The sequence below is a fragment of the Dipodomys ordii genome, unplaced genomic scaffold (assembly GCF_000151885.1).
Source record: "Dipodomys ordii isolate 6190 unplaced genomic scaffold, Dord_2.0 Scaffold7, whole genome shotgun sequence".
Lineage (NCBI taxonomy): Eukaryota > Metazoa > Chordata > Mammalia > Rodentia > Heteromyidae > Dipodomys > Dipodomys ordii.
Genome location: NW_012267223.1, coordinates 17,256,977 through 17,269,317, shown reverse-complemented (window position 1 = coordinate 17,269,317; position 12,341 = coordinate 17,256,977). Strand labels below are relative to the sequence as shown.

The window sequence follows — 12,341 nt, the reverse complement described above, 5'->3', positions numbered from 1 at the left end:
TTCCCAGCCCCAAGTCCATGAGACTCTTATCTCCAATAAACCACCAGAAAACTGGAAGTGGTGCTGTGGCTCAAGTGGTAGAGTGCTAGCCTTGAGCTGAAGAGTTGAGGGACAGTGCCCAGTCCCCAAAGTTCAAGCCCACACTGACAAAAAAAAAAAAAAGTCTCACAGACTTTCCTGCTCAAGCTGGTCACTGTGATCCTCAGATTTCAGCCTCCTGAGTAGCTAGGATTATGGATGTAAGCCACCAGCACCCAGGTAGCTGTCGGTCTTTAAATGATAAATATTATGTGAATTTATGTCAGTTTGAAAACAAGATTTGTATTGGCTCATATTAATTGTATAAAGGTGTTTCATTGTGAGATGTCTTAACAGGCTTCTAATGTGTTTTGGCCAAATTCATCCCATCAATCAGTCTTCCCTTTTCCCCACCTTTTGTAGAAAAAAAAAGTTTTTAATAAATTTTTTACATTATTGGGGGCTGGGAAGGTGGCTCAGTGGTAGAGTGCTTGCCTTGCATGCATGAGGCCCTGGGTTCGATTTCTCAGCACCACTAAGAAAGTGGTGCTGTGGCTCAAGTGGTAGAACACTAGCTTTGAGCTGAAGAGCTGAGGGACAGTGCCTAGGCCCAGAGTTCAGGTCCCACGACTGGACCCCCCCAAAAAAAATTTACATTATTCTGTTTTCATAACATACATTTAAAGTGTGTCAATCGTGTTCACCTCATCACTCTCACCTTTCAAAAGGTGACTTTTAAATTTTATATTTCTAGCCAAGTGTTAGTGGCTCATGCCTGTAATCCTAGCTACTCTGGAGGCTGAGATGTAAAGAAATTAGCAAAAAGGTGGAAGTGGAGTTGGAACACAAGCTGGCAGATTGCCAGCCTTGAGTTTGAAAAACCTAAGGGAAAGCAATCAGGCACTGAATTCATGCCCCAGTACTGACACACACAAACACACAAAAAATATTGAAGTTTTCTAATAACAATTCTACTTTGTTTATACCTTATCTTGACTTAGGATTTGAACAGGCATCATGTTAGACTAGACTACTAGTTAGACTAGACTACTTATTCAGTCATGTATTTCCTGTTTCTTCAGTCCCTGCCCCCCACCCCTCTTAGTTTGTAGCATTGGGTTTGAACTCAGGGCCTTGAGCATGATAGGCTACTGCAACCATGGAGCCAGGCCCCCAGCCTTTATTTCTCTAATTCTCTACATGTCATATTTATCTTTATAAAGCTTGGCTATAAGAAAACATGAATGTTATCCTCTATGTCTCATCTCTCTTCCTTTTAGGCAACTAATTTGATAGCACATATTGATGACTCTATTACAGTCATCCTTCTCAATGGCTTCCACAGAGAGTGATTCTGACGAGTTGCCAACATTTTCCTTTCTGAAAAAAGTACCACCTTTAACAAAGAGGAGTCAGACTGACAGAGTGGAGAAGATTGTAGTGGTTGAGACTTCAGATTCTGAGGCGTCTCCTCCTCCATCACCAGAGTTGAAAGATCTACCACGTTTCCCAGACACAAATGAAACATTCACACAAACAAAGCCAATCAGAGTGCTAAGCAGTGGAAGTGAGGATGAAGAGGAAATTATGCCTCTGGCAGAAAGACTAACCTGTAAATTTTTGGCATACAAGCAGTCAAGCACTGAGGACTCCAGCTTCCCAATTAAAACTGTTTTGGATCAACAAAATGACCAGAAAAAGCAGTCATTTCTAAAGATCCCTGATGTTCCTCTCCATAATACCTCAAAGAGAGCAACGGATAACCAAGACCCTATTTTAGACAGTCCACGTCATCAGCTCCTAGGCTACCAATCTACCTGTCTTGTCCAGAGCAACAGGTTGGCAGAAACCGAAATGAATTCTGACACCTTCCCACCTCAAAAGAGAACCAAGAATAGTCAGAAGATTCAGAAAAGAGGGTCTCAGAGATGCCAGCCACAGAAACAAGCAAGCTGCAAAGAAAGCACCCTGAGACAACCAGAAAGAAAGAACGCAGCACCAGCTGACAAGCTGAAAGCTTTGAGGCCAGAGGAATGCTTGAAACACATCATTGTGGTGCTGGATCCAGGTCCTTCTAATATCTGTCTCCACCCTGAGCTGAGCTCTCTGCTTCCTGGACCTCTCCACTGACAGGCCCTTTCCCATCTGTTTCAGTGCTTTTACAGATGGAAGGTGGGGGCCAGCTCCTCGGAGCGCTGCAGTCCATGGAGTGCTGCTGTGTGATTGAATCCCAGGCTGTGCCTTGCAGTATCACATGGCGGAGAAGGGCAGGGCTGTCTCAGGTAGGGGTCATAGTTCTAGCCAATAGTTCTCCCCTGACTCTTTAGAGCTACAGGATAGACTTTTATTTTAAAGAATATGTATGTAAATTTGGGGCTGCATCAGGAAAACAGATGGTACTTTGGATAATTTGAGGAGGATCTAATAAAGGGACTGTTTTTCAAAGCGTGGGTAGGGTACAAGGGACAGCACAGTAGCTGCATCTTGATAGCATAAGTGAGGGCTTTTCTAACTCAGTACTGGTGAGATTTCAGATCAGGCAATTCTTTGTTAGGAGCTAGTGGGACTGGGGGGTAGAGACCGTCCTATGCACAGTAGAATATTTTAGCAGCATCTGTGGTTTTCACCCATTAGATGCTAATAGTGCCCCTCCCAGGTGTGACAAATATGTCCTTTATGGGGGGAAAATGGTCTTCGGTTAAGACCCACCTGCAAAGCTGTTAATCCCTAAGAGATGAAGGGAGGAAGTACTTAGCAGAATCTAGAAGAACTAGAGAGGACCACTTTCAGAGAAGCTTTGACCTAGGGTAGGGCAGTGTAGCAAATGTACAGTAACCCCATTGGGAAGGGATTTCACTCTCCGCTTTCCCTCCAGTCTCATACTCAGCTTTATGGCCTGGAAGTGGAGGACATGAGGGCTGTGTAGGTAGCAATTGCCTCCTTGCACCGAGTAGGTCAGAGGAAGATAATCCATCTGTGTCTGATGACTAGTTCTCTGGCTGGGCTTTAGGAATTGGGGGCTGTGTTTGGATTCCAGCCTCATGGCTTTATTGTGGCAACTCCAGGCAAGTCATCACGTGTCTTGGTGTCTGTTTCCTTGTGTGAGACAGTGTTCTATCCCTGTCAGTCTAGTCCCTGTAGTGGGGTCCAGCACCTAGTAAGCGCATGGAACCTGTTCCTTCCCTACCCTGCCCAGCCTTCCCAGGCTAGTGCACTTCCAGTACCTATCCAGTATCTATCTGTGACTCCAAGTTCTCTTTATTTTCAGTTAGGATAAGAAACATTAAGATGTTTTTCTCCCCTCCCCCCTCTAGTGGGAGGAGGGATCTCATAACTTTTTCAGTATGACGCTTTTCCACATTTACATCAGGTGTTAGCAAACTTTGTATTCACAGTACTGTTTATCCTCCCAAAGCATCACCACAATCTCTTGCTTCAGCTGTGGTTATCCTGAAGGAGGAATTCCCCACAAGTCACAGGTGGAGAAATAGGTGCAGAGACCTTAACAGCCTGGTTCAGGATCACAGCTGAAACTAGAACCAGAACTCCCAGTATACTTTGCTGTATTGGGAATCTTGCTCTTGCTTGTAGGGACCAAATCAGAAAACTGGAAGAAGTCCTGCTTCCCAATCACTATGAAATTGTGCTGCTGTAGGATCTTTGGCCCAGAAGCAGCCTAGGCTTTGCATTCTAGCTCTGATGAAGAAAGAGAAGGTGCTCTCACAGATGGAGGTTTCTCCTGGGATTCTTCTTTCTCAAAGGTTTCTATATATTTGTAAGGTCCACCCAGATCTTAGCATCTGAATTAAGAGCCAGAGTTATTTGTTCCCTCCATTCTTCTACTCAAAATGCATAGAACAACTATAGCCAGAATACTCAATGTACATAGGTGATAAAGTGGGAAATGTGAAATGAGTCTGAGGAGAATGGTGGAAGGGATGACTGATCAAGAAGCATTGGACACTTGGATGAACATGCTAAATTGTGGCAACCCCCCACCCCCACACCCTTATACAACCCTTTGAAGCTCAGAGGCTTTTTCTTTCTTTTTTTTTTTTTTTCAATGCATAGAAAATAGGCTGGGGCTGGAGCTGTACTGTTAGGAGTGACTGCCTAGCAAACTCAAGGGAAAAATACATACAAAAAAAAAACTTGGCAGTTACTTCATATCTTTCAACTTGCTAATTTTTTCATCCTCTTCATATGTGTGTGTATGTGAGAGAGAGACAGAGAGAGAGAAAGACAGAGAGAGAGGCTGGAGATCAAGCCCAGGTCCTATGCAAACTAGGCAAGCCCTCTACCATTGAGCTGTCTTCCCAGCCTTAGTGATCATCTCTTCCATGTCTCTCGAGATACCATGCACCACTGAACAGTTGAAGACTGGGAAGAAACAGGTTCTTGTTACTATGACATCAGTCAAGAACAGGATGATGCACGCTGGGTGGGGAGTTTTTCATCTGGAACACCTGGGCCACTCGTGGCACCCTTACCCTTGTTGACTTCTCTCACTGTGCTGTGCTCTGGGCCCTTTGGCAGGATACAGAAGAGTGGGTAGAAGAGCCCACAATCCTGGTGTTGCTCACGGCAGAGACTTTTGAGTCTTTGGTTTACAACTTAAAGCAGGTGGGCAGGGCCAGAGGGATAGGGCTGGGCATGGAACTATGCCCACCTCTTACTGGGGAGCAAGTGGTAATACCCTTTCTGCCCCTCCGTGCAGGGAACTCCCAACAGCGCTGAGAAAGAGAAGGAAACCCTTCGTGGCTTCATAACTGACATCACAGCAAGGACAGTAGGAAAAGCACTGTCACTGGTGATTGTAGACCAGGAGAAGTGCTTCAGGTTTGAACTTCCTCTGACATTTAGGTGCTAAAGGGACAGCTTTTGAGTCAACAAGAGTGAGTTTATTCACCCCAGCTACTAATCTTCTGCAAGACAGCAACCCTGACAAGTCCTGTGGGATATACTGAACCACTCTTGTGCCTCTTCTGTCCAAGCTCAGCCTGAAGCTTCTGTCCTTTGCTTTATCTCTCCTGCTCCAGTACTCAGAAACCACCAAGGAAAAGGATACAGGGAGTAGCAAATAAACAGACCAAAGAAAAGAAGCAACAGAGACGAGAGGCCAGCACAAAGCCCATGGTGTCCAGGGTAGACATAGAAGAGGTAAGAACTTCCTTTGGCCTGAGTCTTTTGGGTGCACACTGGTCATTTAACCAGATTTCCTACTGAGTCAGAATAAAATGCCCTCTAGAAGCAGCTTGCTTCTGTGTTGAACCTGAATAGAAGGGACCAAACAGGAAGCTGAGAATTTGGGGTGAAGCCACAGTGGACAGTGAACTAGTCTCTACTTTTCTAACCCATTGTTGCCTCGGGGTTTCTAGGCATTGGTGGATCTGCAACTCTACACAGAAGCCCAGGCTCGGATTGTACAGAGTTGGAAAGAGCTATCTGACTTGGCCTGCACGTTCACAAAAGCTGTGGCTGAGGCGCCATTCAAGTGAGTGTCCCAGTATGACCAGCCTCTGTGCTGGGTCTGGTCTTTTCCCCTGGTTCTTTCAGACAAAGAAAATGACCCGTTCTCCTAAATTCTGCAGCTAGCCCATTGCCTCTTTGGAGGTAGGAGCTAATGTTATGGTGAGGCTATCTGGAAGAACACTTAAGTCCTGTCCCTTTGAAACATTCTCTTATGTGCAGGTATGCATTCTGTAGGTGATGCCTTGTTACCAGGATTCTCTATTGGTTAGATCGCTAATAAGCCCTAGCAAGGCAAAACTGTAGTCTACTTAGTTCAAGGAGTTTTCCTAGTCTGAATTTAAAGTTAAGAGCCCTCAGAGACAGTCTTCTTCAAGTCCCATATTTTATATGTGAAACTGGAAGAGACTGAGAGGTCTAGGCTCTAATTAGCAAGTGTGGACCAGAAAACTCCAAATCACCGGATACCCAGTCCCTTGAGCAATACCACTCTCAACATAAGCAAAAGAATCTGGTACCTTCTAATGAAGGACAAGATAATACCTGACCATTCAGTTGTTTCTGTGGTGCTGGGGATGGAACCCATGGCTTTGTGCCTGCTAAGCAAGCCATCTACCATTGTGCAACACCCTCAGCCCAAGTTTATGTGTATGTATGTGTGCTAGTCCTGTGGTTTGAACTCAGAGCCTGGGCCCTGCCCCTGAGCTTTTTAGCTCAAGGCTAGTGCTTTGCCACTTGGGCCGCAGCTCCACTTCTGGCTTCTTGGTGCTTAATTGGAGATGAGTCTCATGACTTTCCTTCCTGGCCTGGCTACTCAGCCCCCTGAGTAGCTAGGATTATAGGCATGACCAGTGCCCTGCTCAAGATGTCATTTTTAAGGCAGTTGTAACTAACAATGTACTTGGCTAAAAAGTAATAAATCACTCAAGACTCAAATTGGCTAGACCTAACTATAGGCTTTTCAATCTCCAGTTGAGGAGACAATTGTCAAGAGTAACAAATAACCTAGTTTACCTGGGCTGTTTGCAGGAAGCTTAGAGATCAAACTAGCTTCTCCTTCTGCCTGGAGAGCGACTGGGCTGGAGGGGTGAAGGTGGACCGTGCTGGCAGAGGACTCACACTGGTCTGGAGGAGGCAGATTCAGCAGCTGAACCGAGTCAGCCTGGAAATGGCCAGTGCCATTGTAGATGCTTATCCATCCCCACGGCTCCTGGTGCAGGTATGCTGCTTTAGGGGTCGCCACCCCCCAGCTTCTTTTGTATTCAGTAGGACCAGATGACTTCATGTTGTTGAGGGCCCAAGAATGTCTTGAAGGTGAGCAGTATGTGTTGGACAACTTGGGTGGGGAGAATAGGTTTTCATCCCAAGCATGCCAACTTCCTGGTTCATGGACAAGTGATGACCATGGATGGTGTAGTATAAAGAAATCATTTACCATTTTCAGGCTTATCAGCGGTGTTGTTCAGATCAAGAACGCCAGAATCTGCTGGCAGATATCCAGGTGCGCCGTGGGGAAGGTGTGACTTCCACCTCCCGCCGTGTTGGGCCAGAGCTGTCCCGGCGCATCTACCTTCAGATGACCACTCTACAGCCAGACCTCTCCTTAGACAGTACTGATTGATGCTAGCCCACCCGGACAGGAGGAAGGCTGGAGCTCTGCCCCTCCAGCCTGGAAACCCAACAGCAATGGACCTGAAGAACCTGCTGGGCACAAGCCTGGGTGATACCTGGTGTTTTCTTCACCAGTTCTGTTCCTCTTCTAGCAAAAATCAGTGCCATGGACAAACCATCCTGCCCACCCAGCTCTCAAAACACAAAAGGGCAAAGACAGACCACTCAGACGTAGATTTAATAATTGTAGAAATCCAAAACAATCAGCATCAAATCTCAAAAGTCAGAGTGAACTCTCACCTGCAGGTTGGCCTGACTAGGTTCAGCCACTGAGCTGCCTCAACCAGCCAAGGAACTATGACACTAGGATGAATTCTGCATTATCGTATCTCATCATATGTACTACGTGTTTAGTTTTAATAAAGCATTTGTATCAATGGCTCTGGAGCTTAGAGTAAGACTAAAAGAATGTGTAGTGATTCTGAGAAAGGTACAGACCTACGTGGCAGAGCTATGGTTGCAGGAGGAGAGAACAAAGTCCTTTCTTCCAGTATCAGACAGTTGTCATAGCAGACCAATCCAGATGGGCCATTAGGGCTAAAAGCTGGACCCTGCCCTCTGTCTTAACTGACAGGTCCTTACTTTCTCCAGGGAGGAGCTTGAAACTGGGAGTTTCTAGCAATGAGCACCGAGACATGGTCACTTCTGATCCCTTCATCCAGCTATTGTGGCAAGAGAATGCTTAATGTAGCAGCCAGGAGAATAGGCAGCTACCTCATTTGTGCTACTCTTCAGTTATGCAGTACTTTTCTGCTTCATGAGTTACTGTTTCATTCCTTCCTTTCTGTTGCAGATCTAGGACTGAGCAGTTCTAAATCTGTTTCTATGAAATTGCATTTTCAGGCTGCCTTTGAGGTATTTAGTCACACCAAGTAAGATGGCGTGGTCACAAGCAATGCAGCTTTGCAGAGACCTGCCTCCTTACTAACTGGCAATCAGGGAGTTAATGCTCTAAGACTGAGACAAGGAGCCAGGCCAGCTGCCATTTTGTAAAGCCACAAAGTTTGTGGCAGGATGCCACAGAAGCGGCCCAAGACCCTGATCTGACAGCAGGAGATCTCTGTGTCATGCATCTGTCTACTGATTCTATATATTGGCTAAAACATAATTCTGATGTGAATTCTGTTCTTATGGATACAAAGGAGGTCAAATGGCAGGGAGGAAGGAAAGAACACAGGAGTAGGAGTTGGGTTCTGCCTCAGTCTAGCTGAGGAGACCACAGGCAAGTCAGGGAAGGCCTCAGTTTCTCTGCCTGCAAGTGTTACATGGAACTAACAGTGAAGTCCTTTTCATAGCCAGATTTTTGTATGGCAGCTAAAATGCTTGAATGTCTGAGGTCCTAACTGGTATCCCCCAATTTAGGTTGGGTTTGCTAATATGTTCCTCTTGTCCCCAGTAACACACTGCTTCCTGATCTGCCCTAGTAAACCCAGGAAAATGAAAGAGTCTGTGACATACAAAAGTATAAATGACAGCTGACCACTGAGTAGAAATAAACCTTGCCTTTACACAGCTTAGTATACCTACAAACCGTTCTGTTTTCTCCCCAGCACTAAGCCTATTCCTTTAGGCATGCAGGTAACTGTCCCTTCCCACCTCCCATTTCTCCTCATTCCACCAGAGAATCCTGACTAAGGAATAAAGGAGTCTTACACAGGGCAGGTGCCACTCAGCAGCCATTGGGTGATGGCAGGTAGGTCTGATGCTAAAAAGAGGCTGTGTCCAGCAGAACCCAATTCCAGAGGAATCCAAGCTCCAAGGCCAGGAGGCAGCAGGTGTGGAGGACAAGCTCACTGCTGGGAGTCGGTCTGGAGGACCCACTGCAGGATCTCATGGCGGCGCAGGCCCTGGACAGCATTGTCGTAGATGGTGTTTACACTGGTGCAGAGGGGCTGCTGCTGCAGCCCTGTCACCCGGCATGCAACTACCCCACCTGCCACACACAGCAGCAGCAGCAGTAGCAGCAGCTTCAGCACTGCCCAGGACCGAGTATGCTTCCGGGGTGGTGGTTTGCGGGGGCGGGACCCAGACTTAGATTCTAGAGAGAGAGAAAGTCAAAGTTGGCAAAACAAATTGGATCCATTTGAGAAAACTATAATCTACGTCTCTTCTACATGACCTACTTCCCCTCCTCAAGCTCTAAACAAAAAATTGCTTTAGGAATGTCAGAGCTCTTAAAACTTTACTTTCCCAGAGACTGAAACAATCTCTCCAAGGTCTCAAGGGACTGTATTTGAAATGGAAACTCATTTTCCATGTCTACTGTAGCTCAGTCTCCAGGGTCTTAAGTTTTTCTTGGTAACAAGGATGATCTGGATCCCTCAGGACTGAAGCAAGAGGAGTTTATCAGAAGCATATAACAAGGACAGACTGCTGCCTACTGGGGAAACGGCCCAGCTTTACTAATATCATAAACATCATCTATTATATATATAAAAAGAAAACTTGGCCAAGTGTGGTAGCATTATAACTAATTATTCCCAGCAATTGGGAGGCAGAGGTAAAGTGATTGTTGAGTTCAACGGCCTCCTCCAAAGAAAAACAAACCTTGAAGTTAATATATCACATTGTAAACATCAATTATTACTGGGAATGGAGGACACGTAACTAATACTAGGATACATGATACATGTATTTTAAATCCTTTGCAATAAACATAGACTGGGTTTATAATCAAAAAGTTTTGAGGGTTTTTTTTTTTTGTTGGTTGTGGGATTTGAACTCCGAGCCTGGGCTCTTTTGCTCAAGGTTAGCACTCTACCACTTTGAACCATGGCTCCACTTTTGGTTTTCTGATGGTTGGAGATGAGTCTCATGGACTTTACTGCCCAGTCTGGCTTTGAACTGCAATCTCAGCCTCCTGAGTAGCTAGGATTACAGGTGTGAGCCGCCAGCACCTGGCTAAGTTTTTTTTGTTGTTTTTTTTTTCTTGGAGGGGGGGGCCCTAGTTGTGGGGCCTGAACTCTGGGCCTGGGCACTGTCCCTCAGCTCTTCAGCTCAAGGCAAGTGCTCTACCACTTGAGCCACAGTTCTACTTCTGGCTTTTTTCTTTTTGCTTATGTGGTGCTGAGGAATCAAACCCAGGGCCTCATGCATGCAAGGCAAGTGCTCTACCAATGATCCACCTTTCCAGCCCCTGGCTAAGTTCTGAGATTTTTAAGCAAAATTCTTTAAAACTTGACAACACCTACAATGCTAAGAACAACATGATCCTGTTTTCTCTTAATTCTAACCCTATACTAAAATCAGGCATAATTCCCATTTTCAACAAGAAAATTAAAAAGGTGACTTAATCAAAGCAAGGATGAACAAGCCTCCACCTTTGGCAAGAAGCTTCTTCCCTTTCTCTCCTATCTGTACTCTTCAGAGATCCCTTCTGATCCAGAGTATATGATTCTAAAATACAGAGGTAGGCACAATACTTAAATGTGCTTTTAGATCAGTGGCTTCCTGGATGCATGCCAAATGACTCCTCTGATGTTCGCAATTTCTTTCAACTTGGATAAAAGCACAGTACTACTGGCTTTATGTGAGACGACACCATCTACTTAAAAGTCCTATCCAGTCAAGCTGGGCACCAGTACCTCATGCCTGTTATCCTAGCTACTTAGGAGGCTGAGATCTGGGGACTGTGGTTTGAAGTCAGCCCAGGCAGGAAAGTCCATGAGATTGTTTATCAGTCATGGGGCTTGAACTCACCACCCGGGCAATGTACTTACTAAGCCCTTTCGCTCAAGGCTAGCATTCTATCACTTGAGCCATAGCTCTACTTCTGGTTTTATAGTGGTTTAATTGGAGATAAAAGAGTCATACAGCCAGGCGCTGGTGGCTCATGCCTGTAATCCTAGCTACTCAGGAGGCTGAGATCTAAGGATCGCGGTTCAAAGCCAGCCTGGGCAGGAGAGACCGTGAGACTCCTATCTCCAATAAACCACCAGAAAGCCGGAAGTGGCGCTGTAGCTCAAGTGGTAGAGCGCTCGCCTTGAGCTGAAGAGCTGAGGGACAGCCCCCAGGCCCAGAGTTTAAGCCCCACGACCAACAAAAAAAAAACAAAAAGAGTTATACAGACTTTCCTGTCCAAGTTGGCAATCCTCAGATCTCAGCCTCCTAAGTATCTAGGATTACAGCCGTGAGCCACCAGTGCCTGGCCACGAGATTCTTTTTTTGGGGGGTAGGCTAGTCATGGGGCCTGAACTCTGGGCCTGGGACTACTCAGCTCATATCATACTAAAATCTGAAAATCATGTTTCAAAGCCAGTTCAGGCAGGAAAGTGCTCACGACTCTTGTCTCTAACTTCCAAGAAAGCTCAAGTAGTAGAGTGCTAGCCTTGAGCAAAAAGTTCAGGGACAGTACCTGGGCCCCTGAGTTCAAGCCCCAGAACAGGCAGAAAAATAAAAGTCCCCCAGTCAGGTTACATACAATCTTAGCCTATCTCAGTGACTTCAGAACCTCATCCTACAGAAAGTTAGTTGAGATTCCCTGTTCTGTGAATGCTCTAAGACACAGCTTATAAAGACACAGGCCTAGAAGTGTGTAGGTACCAGCTTCCTCAGTAAATTCTCCATTCCCTGTAACTGCACTCTCAGGCCCTGCCAGGCTATCCCAGACCTGACAGTACAGTTTGTCTCGCTATGGTCTGTAGGCTCACTCACTCATCCATGCCTAAAAACTCAATGTGTGCTGCACTTCTGCTGGAACCTTGAAGAAAAGGGCAAACTCACTTGGAGCCTGATTTGTTTCCTTCTTGGGCTTCTTCTCTTGCTCCTTCTTAGATGTTTTAAGGGCATCATACTCTTTTCTCCGACGCTCCTTCTCTTCTGCCTTCTCCCGCTTCCTCAGTTCCCGTTCCTGAGCTTCCTTAGCTCGTTGCTTGGCTTCACGCTTCTTCTCTGCCTCTATAACAAAGCAGACCAGCACAAAACTCTTCTACAAACCCTCCGGCAGTTTGCTCAAGTGATTAAGTATGGATTCAGCTGCCTTTCTCCTTACACCATGGATCACACAAGAAAAGTAGAAAGCCCTGGGCATGGTGCAGCATGCCTAAAGTCTTAGCACTTAGCAGGAGGAAGACTTAATGCCACTCTGGTCTACAGGGAAACCTGACTCAAAACACCAAAAAAAAACAAAAAAGAGGAAGAGAGGGGCTGGGAAGGTGGCTCAGTGGTAGAGTGCTTGCCTTACA

At 45.9% G+C, this 12,341-nt stretch overlaps 2 protein-coding genes across 3 annotated transcripts in view; one reads left to right on the top strand and one right to left on the bottom strand.

The window, feature by feature from the left end:
* Nucleotides 1-1,323: 1,323 nt before the first annotated feature.
* On the top strand, nucleotides 1,324-7,222 carry Eme1 (essential meiotic structure-specific endonuclease 1). 2 transcript variants are annotated; one of them, XM_013038014.1, is made up of 8 exons: nucleotides 1,324-2,086; nucleotides 2,173-2,300; nucleotides 4,555-4,641; nucleotides 4,736-4,857; nucleotides 5,058-5,178; nucleotides 5,397-5,512; nucleotides 6,517-6,706; nucleotides 6,932-7,222. In XM_013038014.1, the coding sequence occupies exons 1-8, from the start codon at nucleotides 1,324-1,326 to the stop codon at nucleotides 7,106-7,108; spliced, it is 1,704 nt and encodes a 567-aa protein (XP_012893468.1). In that variant the 3' UTR covers nucleotides 7,109-7,222. The 2 variants fall into 2 exon arrangements, with proteins under 2 accessions (XP_012893468.1, XP_012893469.1); XM_013038015.1 differs by having other exon boundaries at nucleotides 4,736-4,881; nucleotides 5,025-5,178.
* Nucleotides 7,223-7,317: 95 nt separating this feature from the next.
* The window catches only part of Lrrc59 (leucine rich repeat containing 59), a 15,715-nt gene continuing 10,691 nt past the window's right edge, over nucleotides 7,318-12,341 (bottom strand). Inside the window, exons 6-7 of the mRNA XM_013038016.1 lie at nucleotides 11,881-12,054; nucleotides 7,318-9,196 (exon numbers count right to left, since the gene is read on the bottom strand). Of these exons, the coding sequence (XP_012893470.1) occupies nucleotides 8,949-9,196; nucleotides 11,881-12,054 (422 nt within the window). The 3' untranslated portion in view covers nucleotides 7,318-8,948. The remainder of the gene's footprint in view (nucleotides 9,197-11,880; nucleotides 12,055-12,341) is intronic.

Bases quoted from the DNA above. Each gene is read 5' to 3' on its own strand.
- Eme1 (XM_013038015.1), top strand. From the start codon at position 1,324: ATGACTCTATTACAGTCATCCTTCTCAATGGCTTCCACAGAGAGTGAT. The intron at 4,642-4,735 runs GTGGGCAGGGCC...CCCTCCGTGCAG, and splicing joins TGGTTTACAACTTAAAGCAG to GGAACTCCCAACAGCGCTGA. The intron at 5,513-6,516 runs GTGAGTGTCCCA...GGCTGTTTGCAG, and splicing joins GTGGCTGAGGCGCCATTCAA to GAAGCTTAGAGATCAAACTA.